Here is a 20865-nt window from a genome sequence, read left to right as displayed (position 1 = left end):
TTCCCTTCTACATTTGACCTTTTCCCAAATATGATATGAGATTTTTAACCGTTAACCTTTCTAAAAGCTATCGAAAAAGCCGTCTGATGTGTCGTGAATATCGGTTTGGTTCTCTTTTACATTCTCTCACTTTCGACGAGATACCCGGAACCGGTTCCGAAGACTACCAGTTATCCCAAATATGATTTGAACTATTTATTGCTAGCCGTTATCAGTTTATCTAAAGTGCCACGATTGGATGTGTCGAATGCAAGGGTTGGTTCACTGTTATATTCGAGTGGAACACCCGAAACACATTCCGGAACACTACCGGTAGCTTCTAGTGTGATCTGTGCCTATTTTCTTGCTATTTATTTATAAGGTTATCGAAAAGGCCACTATTTGATGTGTTGCATGCATAAGTTTGGTTCACTTTTATATTTGGCCACTTCCGGCGGGACACTCGGAACCGGTTCCAGAACACTACCGGTAGTCTCTGCTGGATCTAGGACTATTTTTCAGCTCACTGTTCATCAGGTTATCGAAAAAGCCATCATTTGATGTGTCGCATGCACGGATTTGGCTCACTTTTATATTTTGTCACTTCTGGGGGAAACCCGGAACCGGTTCCGGAACACTACCGGTTCAAATATAGTTGAGACTATTTTCCTGCTTACTTTTCATCAGGTTATCGAAAAAGCGGCAATTTGATGTGTCGCAAGCATGTGTTTGGCTAACTTTTATATTTGACCTCTTTCGGCGGGACACCCGGAACCGGTTCCGGAACACGACCGGTGCAGATACGTTCTGAGACTATTTTCCAGCTTATCTTTCATTAAGTTATCGGAAAAGCAGCGATTTGATGTGTGATGCATGTGCTTGGCTCACTTTTATAGTTGGCCACTTCCGGCGGGACACTCGGAACCGGTTCCGGAACACTACCGGTAGTCTCTGCTGGATCTTAGGCTATTTTCCAGCTCACTGTACCTCAGGTTATCAAAAAAGCCGCTATTTTATGTGTCGCATGCATGGATTTTGCTCACTTTTACATTTTGCCACTTCCGGTGGGACATCCAACATCGATTCCGGAACACTACCTGTTCAGATATGGCCCGAGACTATTTTACTGCTCACCGTTCGTCAGGTTATCGAAAAAGCCGCGGTCTGATGTGTCGCATGCATGGTTTTTATTGCATTTTCATCTCTAATCCCTCCCTGGGGTACCGGTCCGGAACACCTAAATGGCCATAGCTCCGGAACGGCTTAACTGATCTGAACCATTTTCAATAGGAAACAATGGGACCAGATTCCGCATAGAACCAACCGTCGATAATTAAAATCGGTTGAGGTTTACTGCCAAAAAGTGATACACACACACACACATACACACACAGACATCACATCAATTCGTCGAGCTGAGTTGATTGGTATATGTGAGAGTACCCTCCGGGCCTTCTATCAAAAAGTCATTTTTGGAGTGAACATATAGCTTTTCCAGTACACTTAGTGCACGAGAAAGGTAAAAAGCTACAGCGACTTATTTTACTATATTAATTTTTAATAAATAAGTCTTTTTTTCCATCCCAAAACTTTTTTTCAATTTATTGACAGATATTTTGTTACTTCTTGTCAAGACTTATTTTATTTAAATAAATTAGAGGGAATTTAAATGAACTCAAATTACCATCTTGAGTTTTGAAGCGATATTGAAAATTTGACTAATTTGGTGTTTTGTTGAATGAATAATCTAATCGTTTTAATTTTTTCCGTGTTAATAATTTGAAGATAAGTCAAACCATTTTTGAAGCTCATTAGAGAAGTCATCAACGCTCAACATTTAATTGCATTCGGCTCATTGAATTCGGACATATAAATAACAGTCCAAAGTTGGCTACCGGATAGTTATGTCCTTTTATAGACTTCTTCTAACTTCATGTAGAATAGCCCGATCTTTCCCAAGTTTGCACCATTGATTGACACGTATCTCATCGTGTTCCAAGAATTGCGTCAATTGGTTCAAGGCTGGCTGAGTTACAGTAGAGGAGTGTCCAAAATAGGAGCCCTGCCGAGATGGTGCCACTTCCCTATTTGATGCACTCTTCATAAAGTTACAGCTAGTTGATCATTTTTTTGAAAAGTGAAAATTTTGCCTGTCCCGATTATTTTATCGATCCCCTGTATTGATAAATACTGAGAAGCAGAATGAGAACCATAAACTGTATGTGAAATTTTACAAAGATTTAAATCTTTCTGGGCAACACTTTTTTCGCCAAAGTTTTATCAAAGTTAAACTTGATAAAAATGTAAAAGGCTGTTCCAACTTTCGTGTGCATGGACTGACAATTTTTGGCAGCCGACGAGTGGTGCACATTGCTTGATTTACAATTAAACAAATGATATAGCATTTGAATAGCGTTGCTAAGATTACAACGCCATCAACCTCAAAACAAATTAAACTTTAATTGAAAACACCTGCCCACACCTAATTCAAGCAATAATTCCTCGTCGTATTCATCAACAAAGCGAAATTAAACGTTTCACCGAATGAAACTAAGCATCGCACTGGCGGCGGCTGTCGCCTACACCACTGATTGCTTACAATAATTGCAACTTTAGGAACAGTCTCAAAAAACACAAAATTGCTCGCTATAGTCAGTGGTGAAGGCGGAAAGCTGGATCGCTATGGTCATTGGCACTGAATATGCAACAGACGGATAACTAGTGGTCGAAAGTGTCCGTATTTAACGCGCGTCGCGTTGGTTCCAAATCCATATTGGAAATCTGTCCGGTGTGGTGGTCGAGGAGTAAAACAGAAACCGGACAAGCTCTAAATCTCCGCGGAATGGTTGACTGCATAATTAGGGAGATTTGAGTGAGCGCCACCAAAAGTGCGTTTAATGCAATCAACGACTCGCACAGTCGAGGTAACTTAAATTTCTTACATCTCCAAACACAAATTTGGTGATTTTGCGTGAACGAAGCTTTGCGCACGAAATTCACGAAAGAGTATCAAGGAATCCGCGAAACTTACCTCAAGCACGAACCAAAGCTGGTCATCTTCTACTGTGGCACCACGTTTCAGGAACAACCCGGCAAAGTCCGGAATGTTAGGATGTTTGGACAGGTCGCGCAGCACCAGATATTCCTCCTCGATTTCCTCGATGTTGTCGGCAATGCTTTCCAGGATCTGTGTGGGGTGACAAAATAAATGTATTAGTGACAAATATAAAAAGAAAGTTTGCTGCGAGGATATCGACAGTATTAAAAATGTAAAACTATAAGTAATCAGTGTCATAATTCTTTGTTTTGATAAATAAAAGACGCGGACACCGTCTTCAGCCAAAGGCTGCACAGACTGAATATGAAACTTAACACTAGACAAAGGACACACGGAGCATGCACCAGTGGATACGGAGAAGAAACTATTCTCACGAAAAGTTTCATCGCCCGGAGCGGGAATCGAACCCTCACCCCACAGCATGGTGCGATTAGAAGCTTGGTGACCCTAACCGCACGGCTACGAGGCTCCACAAGATCGAGAGCACAGACTTGCTAATGGAATTGTGTCTCAAGACTAGATTAACCCAAACGGAAAGATACAAGAAAAAGAGTGTTTGTTTATCATGCTTGAATAAAATTAGCTTTGGTATGTTGCAATATTTCATAATTATGTAAACAGAATGGTAAATTTGTTATGAACGACATAACTCCCAGTTAATCCTGTAACTAACTTTTCATCACCTAGATTCCGTATCTCTTTCATTGCAGTCATACAAACAGTTATACAAACAGCTATCTCATCGCAAACCACAGCTATAAATATGGAAAACAAGAGAAGTAACACACCGCTGATGTTTATAAACATTTGCGTTTACAGCACCCTAAGACGTAATACAACCCAAGAAAGAGTTGGAATTGTTTACAAATGGCGAATAAAAAGTATGTAATTTTGACTGAAGCTGAAAGCTTCTGCTTAATCTGTTACTCGTTTATATAAGGAAGAAAGACCAGCAGCCGCAATCAGATTACAGCTCTGTGAACAGACGAAACGCAAAACTGTTAAACGATTATGATGCCCTGCCAACAACGACATCATCACCATACAAAGGGACTTGATTGTAAGATATGACGTTGGATTGGGAAGCTTTTGGCTCAACTACTGTTTTGATCGCAAATTTGACCAGGTACTGGCTAGATTCCGTGAAAATTCAGCAGATTCAGAAGGCGTATTAACCCTCCTTGTGCATTAGGGTCATTTTTTTAAGTAAACCGTACACTACGCCAGCGAGCTTTTCCCAACGTGAAGCATTAAGAAGGTTAAAGTCTTATAATGGACCTTAGCTTGAATAAATTTCATACATTACCATGTTTAACTACAGAAACTTATGCAAAAGCTAATGTAAATATATTGAGAATACCTACATCATCCTGAATATTTCAGGAAAACCTGAAAACTTGTCGACGATGATGACATCTAAACAAGTTTTCAGAACTAAATTCAGAAACCACGAAGTTTGAAAGAATTAATCAAAAAAAATGTTGTCTGATGATATTAGATCTTCTGAAAGAGCAATTGGGAAAAATCCGGCAAGAATTTTAGACTCAATAGTATGAGATACTTAGTACAAGCTACAAGTACATTTTTGAAAGTATTTATAAGACAAGCTTCTTATGAAACTGTTTTGTAAAAGCATAAAGAAAAAAGAGCCCGGCCATTAAGTATACTTTTAGCAGGGAGGGGGTCTGATCAAAGTCTACGGTCCATTCAGATTCCATGAATGTCGTATGGACATAAGCATGCGAAGGAGAAGGGGGAAAGAAGGTCAGAGATGAGCAAAATATAAGTCTACGTAGTTTATGGACAATGCCAAATTCAAGCTATCCGCGAAGAAACTTTTGTATCCACACCATAAGAAATTTCTGCTGAAAAAAAAACTCTTAAACTACTCATCAAAACCCCCGGAAGAAGAATTCCAACTAACCCTAGCAACAACGACTGGTTGACCCATTTGCTTTCGAAAAGTTATTAGAACCATTCGAAAACTAAATGGATTTTATTTTGGTTTTATGATAGCTTTTATGGTATATTACTGAAGGAACTATCGATTAAATATCTTGAAGATCGTAAACATCATTGTGTGATGGAATTTCTCAAGTGGTTTGCTAGAAAACATTCCTTTCCTTCAAAACCCAAAGTGGTTCAATTTAGACGAAACGGATGATCTCTCGAAGCAAAGCGGGGAGAAAAAATGCATAAACTTCTTAAAAAGCTATGGCTAATACTTAGCAATTAACTCTTGGGAGTTGACCTGGTGTGATGGTTAAAGCACGTGCCCTGGGGTCCAATCCCACTCCCAAGAGACTCAGAAAATCGGATTGCTTCCTTCGGAAGGGAAGTAAAGCATGGGTTCCAAGAAGAACTAGCTCCTATACAAGCTTTTTAAAAGATACAACATAGCTCTTGGAGTACTGCCGTCTTACCTCACTAGTTCGACACATTTTAATGCGACACGTTTTAATTCGTACCTCGCTTATTCGACATATGTCGAATTAAAAAGTGTTCAAATCAGTGACAGCGATGTACACTGTAAATGAAAAACAGTTTTATAATGTACTTATATCTGCACCCGCAGCAGCTCCATTTGCAGCCGCACGAAGTTCTGAGTCGGTGCTATTCGACACCCAAACCGCCTGCAGACCAACCGGAATGAACTGAGGAAGGCAACAACCGTAGAAAGAACGAACTTTTCAATCGCACCACCACAATATATGTTCAAATTATGTTCCATAACAATTAAGGAAATCAAAACAAAAGTAAAAATATACTTGATAATTTCAAGGTGGTGAGAGGTAACCAGTTTGTCAAATTAAAAGTTTATCCCGGTAATTTGACAACCGTCGTTGTCGAATTAGCGGGGTAATACGGTATTTGGAAACATCTGAGGCAGCAACACGTGAAGAAAGTTTTTGAGGGATTAGAAGCTTTGAACTTACAAAACTTGCTTTCAAGTTGAGTCTTCTATGACTTCTTCACAACTATCAGTGTCTAATTAAAGTGCCTGACACCTTCCACGTTTAATGTGACTGCAACACGCGTTAGGCATCGGATGAGAAGAATCTCTGAGAGAAAAAGGTTGTGGTAGTATTCTGATTGATTTAGTAAGTGACTGGATTAAGAGTAAATGAGTTGGAATGGATATTGCTCAAACTGCGCCCAAAACTCTCCGTCATCAACAATGTACGGTACCGGCGACTGCCACGGTGCAACCTCTCTCTCTTCTTGGCGTAACGTCCTCACTGGGACAAAGCCTGCTTCTCAGCTTAGTGTTCTATGAGCACTTCCACAGTTATTAACTAAGAGCTTCCTCTGCCAATGACCATTTTGCATGCGTATATCGTGTGGCAGGCACGAAGATACTCTATGCCCAAGAAAGTCAAGGAAATTTCCTTTACGAAAAGATCCTGGACCGACCGGGAATCGAACCCGTCACCCTCAGCATGGTCATGCTGAATACCCGTGCGTTTACCGCCTCGGCTATATGGGCCCTAGAGCGACTGAAACAACCGGATGTCGCCTCAGCATACGCGCAGAATCTCGAGGCCGCGTTGCAGACGAGGGCGAGCTCGATGAGGCCCCTCTAGAGGACTGCTGTAGTACAGTGAAAGCAGCCATAAACGACGCAGCCGAGAGCACCATCGGGTCGTGGAACGGAATCGACGGAAAGAATGGTTCGACGAAGAATGCTGAACGATTTTGGAGGAGAAGAACGCAGCGAGGGCGGTAATTCTGCAGCAAGGGACTCGACAGAACGTGGAACGTTATAAACAGAGGCGGAAACAGCAGACCCGCCTCTTTCGGGAGAAAAAGCGCCGCCTGGAAGAAGCGGAGTGTGAAGAAATGGAACTGATGTGCCGTTCCCAAGAAACACGGAAGTTCTATCAGAAGCTTAACGCATCCCGAAACGGCTTCGTGCCGCGAGCCGAAATATGCAGGGATAAAGACGGAGACCTCTTGACAGACTGACGGGAGGTGATCGAAAGGTGCAAGCAGCACTTCGATCAGCACCTGAATGACGTGGAGAACGTAGGCACGGGAGATCACGGCAACGGAGGAAACGACGATGCCAGTGCAGCGGAGGACGGAAATGAACCAACTCCCACGCTGAGGGAAGTTAAGGATGCCATTCACCAGCTCAAAACCAACAAAGCAGCTGGCAAGGATGGTATCGCAGCTGAACTCATCAAGATGGGCCCAAAAAAGTTGGCCACCTGTCTGCATCGGCTGATAGTCAGGATCTGCGAAACCGAACAGCTACCGGAGAAGTGGAAGGAAGGGGTAATTTGCCCCATTCACAAGAAAGGCGACCATTTGGAATGTGAGAACTTCAGGGCGATCACTATTTTGAATGCTGCCTACAAAGTGCTATCCCAGATCATCTTCCGTCGTCTGTCACCTAAAACGAATGAGTTCGTGGGAAGTTATCAAGCCGGCTTCATCGACGGCCGATCGACAACGGACCAGATTTTTACCGTACGGCAAATCATCCAGAAATGCCGTGAATACCAGGTCTTAACGCATCACCTGTTCATCGACTTCAAAGCGGCATACGACAGTATCGACCGCGCAGAGCTATGGAGAATCATGGACGAAAACGGGTTTCCTGGGTAGCTGACTAGACTGATTAAAGCAACGATGGACGGTGTGCAAAACTGCGTAAGAGTTTCGGGGGAACTATCCAGTTCATTCGAATCTCGCCGGGGACTACGACAAGGTGACGGACTCTCATGCCTACTCTTCAACATCGCTCTGGAAGGTGTGATGCGACGAGCCGGGCTCAACAGCTGGGGAACGATTTTCACAAAATCCGGTAATTTTGTGTGCTTTGCGGACGACATGGACCTTATTGCCAGAACATTTGGAACGGTGGCAGAGCTGTACACCCGCCTGAAACGCGAAGCAGCAAAGATCGGACTGATGGTGAATGCCTCAAATCAAAATACATGCTGGTAGGTGGAACCGAACACGACCGGATCCGTCTGGGCAGTAATGTAACGATATACGAGGATACTTTCTAGGTGGTGGAGGAATTCGTCTAACTCGGATCCTTACTGTCGGCTGACAACAACGTGTGCCGTGAAATTCGGAGGCGCATCATCAGCGGAAGTCGGGCCTACTACGGGCTCCAGAAGAAACTGCGGTCGAAAAAGATTCACCCCCGCACCAATTGCACCATGTACAAAACGCTAATAAGATCGGTGGTCCTCTACGGGCACGAGACATGGACCATGCTCGAGGAGGACCTACAAGCACTCGGAGTTTTCGAGCGACGCGTGCTAAGAACGATCTTCGGCGGTGTGCAGGAGAACGGTGTGTGGCGGAGAAGGATGAACCACGAGCTAGCTGCACTTTACGGCGAACCCAGCATTCAGAAGGTGGCCAAAGCCGGAAGGATACGGTGGGCAGGGCATGTTGCAAGAATGCCGGACAACAACCCTGCAAAGCTGGTGTTTGCTACTGATCCGGTTGGCACAAGAAGGCGTGGAGCGCAGAGAGCACGATGGGCGGACCAGGTGGAGCGTGATCTGGCGAGCATTGGGCGCGACCGAGGATGGAGAGCGGCAGCCACAAACCGAGTATTGTGGCGTACTATTGTTGATTATGTCTTGTCCTAAATGTGATTTTGAACAAATAAATGTATGTATCTCACAAACGAGTTAACAATTTTTACACTTTTATCAACAATATATTAATACTTGATATGCCGTTATAACATGTAATATTTTCTTACGACGAATAAAATTAAACTGGTTTGACATTTTCACCCATATATAGGAAATGTTATAGTAGCAAGTGTCCAACATAAGTGCTCTTAATGGTCCCAGAACCTGCTGAAGTATTTTTCAAACGAATTGTCAAAGGAATTCCCAAAAAAAATCCATGAAATTAAAAAAAAAATGCCGACGAATTTTAAAAACAAATTGCCGAGGCAATGTGTACAATCAAATTATTACAAAAAAAAACAACAAGAAATCACAATAAATTTGCCGAAGAAATTTGCAAAGGAACTGAAGAGGTAACTTTTAAGGAAATTGCAGAGGAAAAAGTTGAAAAAAAATCAGCACAAATTCACAAAGAAATTGCCAATTAAATTCCAATGGAACTACCGCAGCAAAAAAAATAAAAACAGACATCCTTCAATCAACGAAATGGCCAAACCAATATCAAAAGGAATTATCACAGACATTCCTAAAGAAAATGACGAAGAACTTTCCGAAACTATTCATAAATATAAATTAGAAGAAATTCCAAAAGGAATTGGCGAACAATTTTAAAAAGCATTACTTAGAAATTCACAAAATAATTATCATGGAATATGCACAGGAACATCCGTATCTTCTCCCAAATATATTTTCAGCAACATTATATGGTTCATTACTGTCATGCGGCATTTCAAACTTCATGGTTTTTCAAGATACATCATTCTGAGCTGTTTTTGCGTTATCCGAAATACTTTCTCCTAGTATTTCTTCAGGGACTTCTTCATATATTTCACCAGGAATCTCTCTATTGATTCTTCCAATGATTTCTCTAGGTATTCCTTCATGGATTCAGCAGCACACATTTCAAGTTTCACAGTATCCTAGGAAGACTGCCCGGAAGAGTCCTAGCAAGAATACCAAGAGAAATTCCTAGAGGGATTCATGCAGGTATCACAGTAAAAATGTATGGAGAAGTCCTACCAAGCATTCTTCAGAGAATCACAGTGATAATTGCTTGAGGAATCCTGCTGAAACTCACGGAGGAAGACCAAGAACAGCTACTGAAGGAATCCCATGAGAAATTTAAGGAAGATCCTTTGAATATATTCTCTTGGATAGAAGTACCTGAAAGAATCACCGGAGGAACTTCTAGAAGAATCTCAGGAACAATCTCCGGAGGAATTCTTAGAAGGATTCTGAGATGTATCATTGTAGAATTTTCAGCGGAAGTTCTAGTAGGAACTGCTGGCAGAAACTAGGGAACTTTCTAGAGAAACTCCATCAGGAATGCCTGAATGTATCCGCAGAAAAATTTCCTAAAGAAATACTTGGATACCTAGAGAAGCCCCTGGAAGATGATAGATTCTTTTAGGAATCACTTGAAGAACTCCTAGAAGTACCATAGTTAGAATTTCGGAAAGGGGAATTGTTGGAAAACCGCAGGAGGAGTTGTTTAACCTACCATAACTCGCGCGGTTGACTACCTGCGTCGGCACCACGCTAATGCTGAGTACAAAAAGCGAGATTTTTTCAACGTGTTGTACAAAATACAACAGCGCGATCGCTCGTGGGTTAAGGAATCTTTGCAGGAAGGCCAAGAGTTGCAGTTATTCCATAAGGAATTTCTGGAGGAATCTTTAGATAAATCTCTGGAGGAATTCCTGGATGAGTTCTTGGGAAATCTCTGGTAGAACAACCAAAGAAATCTCTGCAAGAATTCCAGGAGATTACCTGGAAAGATCCCAGCAAAAAGCCAGGAGAACCTCTAGAAGAATCCCTAGTAGATATTTTGAAGTATCACAGTTAGAATTTCTGGAGGAGTCCTAGCAAGAATAGCTGGAAGAACCGCTGGAAGAATTGTGTGAAAAATCCCAGCTGGAATTTCTGGGTAAAATCTCTGAAGATGTTCCTGGAGGAATTACCGGAGCAACTTATTAAATAATCCTTGGAAGATTGTCCTGAATAATATCACCAAGAGTTCTTGAAGGAATTTCGGGAGGTTCCATACAGGGAATTTCTAGAAAAATCCTACTAGGAATTGCTGAAGGCATGCCGGGGGAATCCGAAGTTCCTTGAATAAATACCTGGATGAATACCTAGTTCACATTTGAAGAATCATGAAAGGTATTCTGAAGGAATCCATTGTTGAGTCCCTGATGGAGCCTCAGGAAGACTTCTCAAAAGTATTGTAGAAAGTATGCCAGGAGAAATCCCTAGAAGTATTCCAGGAAGAATAACAGTTAGAATTTCTGGATGAGTCGTAACAGGAATTGCTTGAGGAATCCCACCTGGAATTCATAGAGGAATACGAGTTCCTTGTGGAGCGGACCTGGTGTGATGGTTTGAACACTTGACTATCACGCCGAGGACCTGGGATCGAATCCCACTCCCGACAAACTCGCAAAATGTGAGTTCTTCCTTCGGAAGGGAAGTAAAGCGTGGGTCCCGAGATGAACTAGCCTAGGGCTAAAAAATCTCGTTAATACAGATAAAAAAAAAGTTCCTGGAGAAATCGCATGAGGAAAACTGCGTGAAATCGCAGGAAGAAGTCCTTGATAAATCCCTGAAAGAATCGTCAAAAGAATTTCTGGAAGCATCCCAGGAAGATTGCCGAAAAAATCCCAGCAAGAATGCTCGAAGAATGTACAACCATACGTGCCAACTTGTTACTTAGTGGGGGGGGGGGGTGGTCAAAGCTCTTCAAAATTGAACAAAATGCAACTTTTTTCGGCCTAATGCACTAGTTTCCAAGTGAATATGCCTAATTAGGATAAACTGCATCGAGTTTGGCAGTATTTCATTGGTTTTGCGAGGCCTTGCTCCCCCAACTACGTCACAAGTTGGCGCGTATGGGTACATGGGTACAACAGTTAGAATTTCTGGAGGAGTTGTAGGAGAAATTGCTGGAAAAACCGCAGCAGGAGTCGCTTGAGGAACCCGAATCCCCGTGGAAGGCCAATAAGAGCTCCAGGAAGAATCTCATGAAGAATTTTTGTAGGATTCCCTGGATAAAATCTATAAAAGAGCTCCAGAAAGAATCATCAAATGAGCTTCTGGAAGAATCCCAGAAAGATTGTCTTGAATAATCCCGCCAGGAATTCCTGGAGGGTTCCGAAGAATGCCGAGAAGTAAAGAATTTCTAAAGAAATCCTTTGAGCAATTGCAGGAAGAATCTCTGCAGAAATTGCTAGTGTAACCCTATCAGGACTACCTGGAGATATCCTAAGAGTAGTTCATTGAAGAAATGTCTCGATAAATTCATAAAGGAATACCTAGAGAAATCCCTGGAAGAATCGATAGAGATTGTTGCGAACAGCTGCTATGGGCACCGATATTTTAACAAGGTAAATGAAAACACACAGTTTATACATTTAGCCTATACTGTAAAGCTGTGGTTTGTTCATCTAATTAGTACAATTAAAACTAGAAACAATTAGTTACTACTTACAACTTCGGCGTTTTACCCGAAATGTTGCCTGATTTGATGACCTTTTTATTGTTTTACACATTATTGCACATTATAGCACGGGGACAAAGCAGAAAACATCTGAATAGTGACACTTACAGACAAAGGGTAATCCGACGATGTACAGGGGTTCTTAAAACATGTCTCACGTAACAGAGATATTCATAACGAAATTCTTGGAGGAGTCTCTGAATGAATTGCAGGAGCAAATATTTCGGATAACGCAAAAACTGCTCAGAATTATGTATCTTGAAAAAAAAAAACAAATTTGAGGTGTCGCTTGACGATATTTGCTAACATTCGAAAAATGGATCATGGAACCACCAAAACCGGTTTCCGCGATATCCGTATATCAGGTCTAAAATGGCCAGAAGTATTTCAGACAACGTAAAACTAACACAGAATGGTGCATTTCGCAATGTTTGAAATGCCGCATGACAATACTGAACCATTTTCAAAAGTTTGCACCGGAACTGGATCCCGGAAAATCGGTAAGCCTATTCCAAAATCTCCAAATGTATTTTAAGTGACAAATCATCGTGATAATATGCAATAACTTACAAAATCATGAAGTTTGACATGTCGCATGATGATGTTTATTCATCTTAGAAAAATGGACCCCGGGACCACCGGCACCGGAAACAATTCCCGTGAAATCCGCCTATTGATTCCAAAAAGGCCAAAAGTATTTCGGAATACACAAAAACAGCTCATAATCATGTATCTTGACATTTCACGAAGCATGATGGTATTGAATCATATTCAAAAATTGGCTCCGGAACCGATTCCCCGGAACATCCGTAAAACTGATTCCAAGGCACTTAGTGACCGGGATGGACTTCCAGACATATTTGTCTGTCATTCTAGTTCGCTTAGGTCTGAAAACTAAACTGTTCTCATATCGAAAATTAACTTTTTCCAAAATAGCCAATTCCTATGAATGATTCATTTTGATTCCGGAATAACTCCGGAACTTACAGGCCAAATTCCCAGCAAATCCATAAATTAGAAAGGTATGCGCTTCTTATGTCAAAATTTGGTTGAAAAATATTGAAAAACAAGAAAGCTATAGCGAAAAGTGTGTTTTTTCGCACAGTGCAAGAGCACAAGATTAAATCTTAGACTAGTCAATTTATAACGGTTCCAACTTACCTTAACGGCATACTTGCGGCCGGTGTGCTTGTCCTTGGCACTGTACACCTCTCCGTACGTTCCCTCACCGATCAGATCCAGCAGTTCGAACCGCTCCGTTGGGTTGGACAGTCTCAGGAAATCCACATGCTGCGACAGTCCATTGTAGGCCATATTCCTGCCGTTTGGGGGGAAGAGAGCAATCGAACACGAAATGCACCGATTAGTTTTTTTTTCGCCCACGATTGTGAATTGGTTGGTAGAATGTTTTCACAAATTAACATATCCACACGGAACGACTGCGAAGGATGGTTCCAACCCGGGTGGAACCGTGTAATCAACTGGATGTAGTCCAGTGTCAACAACCATAGGAAGTCTTCTAAATTCAGTTACAGTCGAACCTTGTATTACCGATGCATGTTCAAACAATGCAATTACTATTAGAACTTGTACAGAAAATGAGGGATAACTTAGACGCGAAACAATGTGCAAAGCTATGAAAATAGTAACACACCATAATAGGATTAGGACAACGAGGAACACGTTTCACGTGTTTCTGGGAGTGAGGGATGTTTGCTGCCCGATGTCCGTCTCACTCGCGTTTTTGCATTCAAGCAAGCATTTATCGATTTCGGATTTTCGATTTTTCTTTCTTGCTATGTTTGAAGTTCAATAAGCTGGAAACATAGCGTTTGTGGTTATTCCTCATATGGCGTTTTTAATTTGCATTAGAGGGATTGAAGCTGTCCTATTAAAATTGTGTGTCTTTATATAGGGCCACGAAGCCGCTTCCAAATTTCTGCTCAATCGAATCATAGACATCAAAGTTGTAGATCTCCAAAAATGGCTACAGTCAGGTCTTTTTTTACGCGGTTTTCATTTACGCGGCCGCGTAAATGAAAACTCCATACAAAAAAATTTCATCGTCTTATTTTTGCATGATTCGTCGAGAAATGGTGAGACTTTTTTTACGCGGTTTTTGAATTTTGAACTGAGTTTTATTTTTACGTGGTACGTATCCCCCGTGTAAAAAAAAACCTGACTGTATTTTGTATTTATGGAAATGTTTTTTGCCTTTCTCGTACACCAAAGCTTTCAGAAGGGCTACATGTTCACTCAAAAAACAAATGTTTGATGGAAGGCTCGGAAGGTCAAGTCACATATACCAACTAACTCAGTAACGAATGGACCAAATGTCCGCCAAATTCTTCGTCTTTCTAGAACCATCATGGAGACATTGTTTCAGAGAGGTGCTAATGCACATCGCACCCTCAAGGTTAGCCAGACCGAACAGTATACCTCGGACGTCTTGAAGGTGATGCGAGGCGATGCCAAGCTCGTGGATTTGGGAGCAGGCGTGCGCAGTATTAGACGTACTCGTACGGGTGAAATGATCATCGAGCTCAACTGCGACAAGCAGCGCAGGGGCGCCTCCTACAAAAGTCTGGCGGAAGAGTCCTTGACGAAGAAGCTCGTACATCGGAGGCGACTCTTAAGGTGAAGAGCCAAAATGAGATCAGTGATCCGGAATGGCTCGTCACGGCACTGCGGAATAGTGCAAGGTGCTGGTGCCCACCGCAGCCGTTTTGCTATGGAAGGGCCCGGCATACAGCTACCTGTGGCAGACGTAAGGAGGTAAATAGGGAAGTCAACTGGCTTTGTATGAGCACCCGGAGGTTTGATTCAGGTCTCTGGGACCAGGACACAAGTCATGGGACTGTAAAGGCTTTCACAGGAGCAAACTGTGCAGGAGATTCACCTGGAAGACCAAGGAAGCACCAAGGCTGCACGCATCCACTCACGTATTTGATTTGTTCTGGGAAATCCGTGAACAATAAGCACCCAACGGATGGTCCAAGGTGCCCGACCTTCAAAAAAGCTGTAGCGAACAAATCATAGTGCAGGTAACGCAGCTGAGCCTAAACCACTGTGACGCAGCTCAGCAACTACTACGTCAGTCAGCCATTATAGCGAACCCATACCGAGTACCCGCCGGCAACGGCAATTTGGTCACGGTTGGGTCCGGAGAAATGGCTGCGATATGGACGACGGGTAAATACCCTGTCCAGGAGTTGGTGTTTACTACCTATGAGGGCTTCGTGATCGCCAAGGTAAACGAGGTCTCCTTCTGTAGCTGTTATGCGCCTCCGCGGTGGTCGATCGAGCAGTTCGCACAGATGCTGGACTGTATGACAACCGTGCCGACAGGGTGAAGCAGGTGGTAATAGCGGGTGACTTCAATGCCTGGGCCGTGGAATGGGGAAGCCGTTTCAAGAATCAGCGGGGTCAGATCCTGCTATTTAGGAACACTGGCCATGCTAGTGTTGACCTGGGGCACCAAGAGTATTTACCTTTAGTCGGATCGGTGCGGAGTCTATTACTTTTTGTTACTTTTTGTAGTCAAGGCCTTACAAGTAGAACTGGACGTAGACGATGGCTACACTCACAGATCACCTGGCGGATCGCTACAGCATCGACTTCAACAAAAGTTGGAAGCAGACAGAGGAAGAGGCGGTTAGGCCAAGGCCAAGCCCTCAAAGGTGGAAGACATCATACTTCGACTTTAGCGAAGCCTACTTGGTTTAAACGTTTATTTGTTCAACATCACATTTAAGACAAGACATAATCAACAAAAGTACGCCACAATACTCGGTTTGTGGGTGCCGTTCTCCATCCTCGGTCGCGCCCAATGCTCGCCAGGTCACGTTCCACCTGGTCCGCCCATCGTGCTCTCTGCGCTCCACGCCTTCTTGTGCCAACCGGATCAGTAGCAAACACCTGCTTTACAGGGTTGTTGTCCGGCATTCTTGCAACATGCCCTGCCCACCGTATCCTTCCGGCTTTGGCCACCTTCTGGATGCTGGGTTCGCCGTAGAGTGCAGCGAGCTCGTAGTTCATCCTTCTCCGCCGAAGATCGTCCTTAGCACGCGTCGCTCGAAAACTCCGAGTGCTTGCAGGTCCTCCTGGAGCATGGTCCATGTCTCGTGTCCGTACTCCGTAGAGGACCACCGGTCTTGTTAGCGTTTTGTACATGGTGCATTTGGAGCGTGGGTGAATCTTTTTCGACCGCAGCCTCTTCTGGAGCCCGTAGTAGGCCTGACTTCCACTGATGATGCGCCTCCGTATTTCACGGCTCACGTTGTTGTCAGCCGACAGTAAGGATCCGAGGTAGAGGAATTCCTTCACTATCTCAAAATTATCCCCGTCTATCGTAACATTACTACCCAGACGGATCCGGTCGTGTTCGGTTCCGCCAACCAGCATGTACTTTGTTTTTGAGGCATTCATCACCAGTCCGACCTTTGCTGCTTCGCGTTTCAGGCGGGTGTACAGCTCTGCCACCGTTCCAAATGTTCTGGCGATAATGTCCATGACGACCGCAAAGCACACAAATTGACCGGATTTTGTGAAAATTGTTCCCCAGCTGTTGAGCCCGGCTCGTCGCATCACACCTTCCAGAGCGATGTTGAAGAGTAAGCATGAAAGTCCGTCACCTTGAACTGGATAGTTCACCCGAAACCCTTACGCAGTTTTGCACACTGTCCATCGTTGCTTTAATCAGTCTAGTCAGCTTCCCAGGAAAGCCGTTTTCGTCCATGATTCTCCATAACTCTGTGCGGTCGATACTGTCGTATATCGCCTTGAAGTCGATGAACAGGTGATGCATTGGGACCTGGTATTCACGGCATTTCTGGAGGATTTGCCGTACGGTGAAGATCTGGTCCGTTGTCGACCGGCCGTCGATAAAGCCGGCTGGATAACTTCCCACGAACGCATTCGTTTTCGGTGACAGACGACGAAAGATGATCTGGGATAGCACTTTGTAGGTAGCATTCAAAATAGTGATCGCCCTGAAGTTCTCACATTCCAAATGGTCGCCTTTCTTGTAAATGGGGCAGATTACCCCTTCTTTCCACTCCTCCGGTAGCTGTTCGGTTTCTCAGATCCTGACTATCAGCTGGTGCAGACAGGTGGCCAACTTTTCTGGGCCCATCTTGGTGAGTTCAGCTGTGATACCATCCTTACCAGCTGCTATGCTAGTTTTGAGCTGATGAATGGCATCCTTAACTTTTCTCAGCGTGGGAGTTGGCTCATTTCCGTCCTACGCTGCACTGGTGTCGTCGTTTCCTCCGTTGCCGTGGTCTCCCGTGCCTGCGTTCTCCATGCCATTCAGGTGTTGATCGATGTGCTGCTTCCACCTTTCGATCACCTCACGTCCGTGTGTCAAGAGGCCTCCGTCCTTATCCCTGCACATTTCGGCTCGCGGCACGAAGCCGTTGCGGGATGCGTTGAGCTTCTGGTAGAACTTCCGTGTTTCTTGGGAACGGCCAGCAGTTCCATTTCATCGCACTCCGCTTCTTCCAGGCGGTGCTTTTTCTTCCGAAAGATGCGGGTCTGCTGTTTCCGCTTCTGTTTGTAACGTTCCACGTTCTGTCGAGTCCCTTGCTGCAGCATTACCGCCCTCGCTGCGTTCTTCTCCACCAAAACCGTTCTGCACTCTTCGTCGAACCATTCGTTTCGTCGATTCCGTTCCACGTACCCGATGGTGCTCTCGGCTGCGTCGTTGATGGCTGCTTTTACTGTACTCCAGCAGTCCTCTAGAGGGCCCTCATCGAGCTCACCCTCGTCTGGCAACGCGGCTTCGAGATTCTGCGCGTATGCTGAGGCGACATCCGGTTGCTACAGTCGCTCTAGGTTGTACCGTGGCGGTCGCCGGTACCGTACATTGTTGATGACGGAGAGTTTTGGGCGCAGTTTGACCATCACCAGATAGTGGTCGGAGTCGATGTTGGCGCCACGATAGGCCCTGACGTCGATAATGTCGGAGAAGTGCCGTCCGTCAATCAGAACGTGGTCGATTTGAGATTCCGTCTGCTGTGGTGATCTCCAGGTGTAACGATAAGGGAGGCTGTGTTGGAAAAAGGTGCTACGTATGGCCATATTTTTGGAGGCGGCGAAATCAATGAGTCGTAGGCCGTTTTCGTTCGTTTGCTGGTGGGCGCTAAACTTACCAATCGTCGGTCTGAATTCCTCCTCCTGGCCTACCTGAGCGTTCAAATCTCCTATGATGATCTTGACGCCGTGGCTTGGGCAGCGGTCGTACTCGCGTTCGAGCTGCGCGTAAAATGCGTCCTTGTCATCATCAGTACTTCCGGAGTGTGGGCTGTGCACGTTTATTATGCTGAAGTTGAAGAATCGGCCCTTGATCCTCAACCTGCACATTCTTTCGTCGATCGGCCACCAACCGATCACGCCCCTCTGCATATCACCCATCACGATGAAAGCTGTTCCCAGTTCGCGTGTGTTGCCGCAGCTCTGGTAGATGGTATGATTACCTCTAAATGTTCGCACCATGGATCCTGTCTAACACACCTCCTGCAGCGCTACGATGCCGAACCCGCGGTCCTTCAGTAGATCGGCGAGTATGCGGGTGCTCCCAATGAAGTTGAGAGATCGGCAGTTCCACGTACCGAGTTTCCAATCGCAAGTCCTTTTTGTTCGCTGGGGTCGTTGCCGTTGGTCTCGGTTCGTATTATTCTGTTGCTGATTTTCCGTTACAACGGGTTTTTACGGCTGGCTCGTAGGGCCTGACACCAACCCCCTACTTTCCGGAGGACCATAGTGCACAGTTGAGCTTAGGGTCCTTCCCTGGCACTCGGACGTAGATCAGCCGCCCCTAACATGGGGATCAGACGCTGTTGTGAGCCGCTCCTCCTGGAGAACAGACGCTCAGGTTTGCCGAAGCAAACCCCCCCTTCCCTGTCAGCCTACGACCAAAGGTCCCACCGGGGTTGGTTACCCGATCTTCCCTAAGGTTGCTCATAGTTTCCGGCCGGTACCGCGTGGAGGTAGGGATAGGAGTTGCTGGGCTGAGGCTAGTGGATCACAATGGGATCTGAATTGCGCAGCATACCCAGCCTTTACCGTGCTACGTATAGCCATGTTTTTGGAGGTGGCGAAATCAATGAGTCGTAGGCCGTTTTCGTTCGTCTGCTGGTGGGCACTAAACTATCCAATCGTCGATCTGAATTCCTCCTCCTGGCCTACCTGAGCCTAGGCTGTCGTACTCGCGTTCGAGCTGCACGTAAAATGCGTTCTTGTCATCATCAGTGCTCTGGAGTGTGGGCTGTGCACGTTTATTATGCTGAAGTTGAAAAATCGGCCCTTGATCCCAGTGCCAGATTTAGACTTCGGGGGGCCCGGGGCAAACCCTATCAAATGGGCCCCCAAAACCAAATTTTCCTATTTTTGAAATTTTTACTGTTTTTTTTTTCTTTTTTGGCGGATTAGAACAAACCTCATTCAAACAATTGTTTGTTTATTTTAAAAAAATATTTCATATTCGTTTATTATTATTTTTTTATACAGTACATTTGTTTCTTTTAAATGTTCAGGCCGAATATGTCTTCTGAAAATGGCTTCTGATGTCCATAAAAAGTGTACGTTTTGCAGTGCCATCCCCAAAATTTCCAACAGATGGCAAACGATTCGAACATTCATTTTGATTTATGGCTCAACTGCCAAGATGCTGCTGGAACCTTCAGTTTTATTGCGTAAATGGCATTTTGTTCAGTTAGTACATGTATTTTAAAATGTCATCCAAATTCATAACATTTATGCAAGTTTTAAATCTTTGCTTTCAGTTCTAGATCTGAAATAATGGAACATGGAACAACTTTACTTGGGTTTCTAGAATTCTATGAGTATTTCAAGATTCAAATTGAACAAAGATAGAATTCTTGAAGGCAACGGTAACAATATACCTCAAAAATGTTGGTAAAACTCAAAATATAGATATGTTAAACCATTGTTTCGAGATGTTTTTGGAGGCTGGGTTTCTGTTCCTAATTCCCAAACGTCTCCAACAGTCTTCATCATCTCTTTCCTATGATTACAGTTAACTGAATAAAGATGGGTTTTGAGCAGTTGTTTTCAGAATTTAAATTTCACGCACTCTGTTTAGAAACACTTTTGTCCAGCAATTTGAAGCCACGAAAAACTGTTTCTATTCGATAAGAACTTTCAAAATCTTTTTAAAGAAAATCGAGTACACCAAAGTTAAGAGAAACATCGTGTTATGTAAATATTGAATACTGCACCCAAAAATTATCATTTTTTATTTGGGTTTATTCTCAAGTGAAAAGATATATAAATGACTAGAAATATGGAGTCTAGAAATCATAAAGGAATCCAATTATGACTGTAATAGGATATGTATAAAATATGAACGCCTATTTTAATACATTTTATATGGTTTCGTTGAAAAATATTATGATGCTTCGGGATTCTTGGGGGCCCCCACTAATCGGGGGGCCCGGGGCACTTGCCCCCTTTGCCCCCCCTTAAATCCGGGCCTGCTTGATCCTCAACCTGCACATTCTTTTGTCGATCGACCACCAACCGTTCGCACCATGGATCCTGTCCAACACACCTCCTGCAGCGCTACGATGGCGAACCCGCGGTCCTTCAGTAGATCGGCGAGTATGCGGGTGCTCTCAATAAAGTTGAGAGATCGGTAGATCCACGTA

The 20865-nt window shown here is 44.0% G+C and overlaps 1 protein-coding gene across 8 annotated transcripts in view; it reads right to left on the bottom strand.

Annotated features, from left to right (window-relative positions):
* LOC109431038 (myosin-IIIb-like) overlaps positions 1-20865 on the bottom strand; it is a 428015-nt gene that overhangs the window by 102480 nt on the left and 304670 nt on the right. For all 8 annotated transcript variants that reach the window (XR_009995647.1, XM_062842494.1, XM_062842492.1 and 5 more), the window contains 2 exons: positions 13358-13514; positions 3011-3166 (listed from right to left, as the gene is read on the bottom strand). Coding sequence is in view for 7 of the 8 variants with exons in the window: in XM_062842492.1 (XP_062698476.1) it covers positions 3011-3166; positions 13358-13514 (313 nt within the window). In the remaining variant the exon portion in view is untranslated. The remainder of the gene's footprint in view (positions 1-3010; positions 3167-13357; positions 13515-20865) is intronic.

This window comes from Aedes albopictus, chromosome 3 (assembly GCF_035046485.1).
Source record: "Aedes albopictus strain Foshan chromosome 3, AalbF5, whole genome shotgun sequence".
Lineage (NCBI taxonomy): Eukaryota > Metazoa > Arthropoda > Insecta > Diptera > Culicidae > Aedes > Aedes albopictus.
The sequence above is the reverse complement of the archived record's forward strand: the minus strand, read 5'-3'. Positions and strand labels throughout refer to the sequence as shown.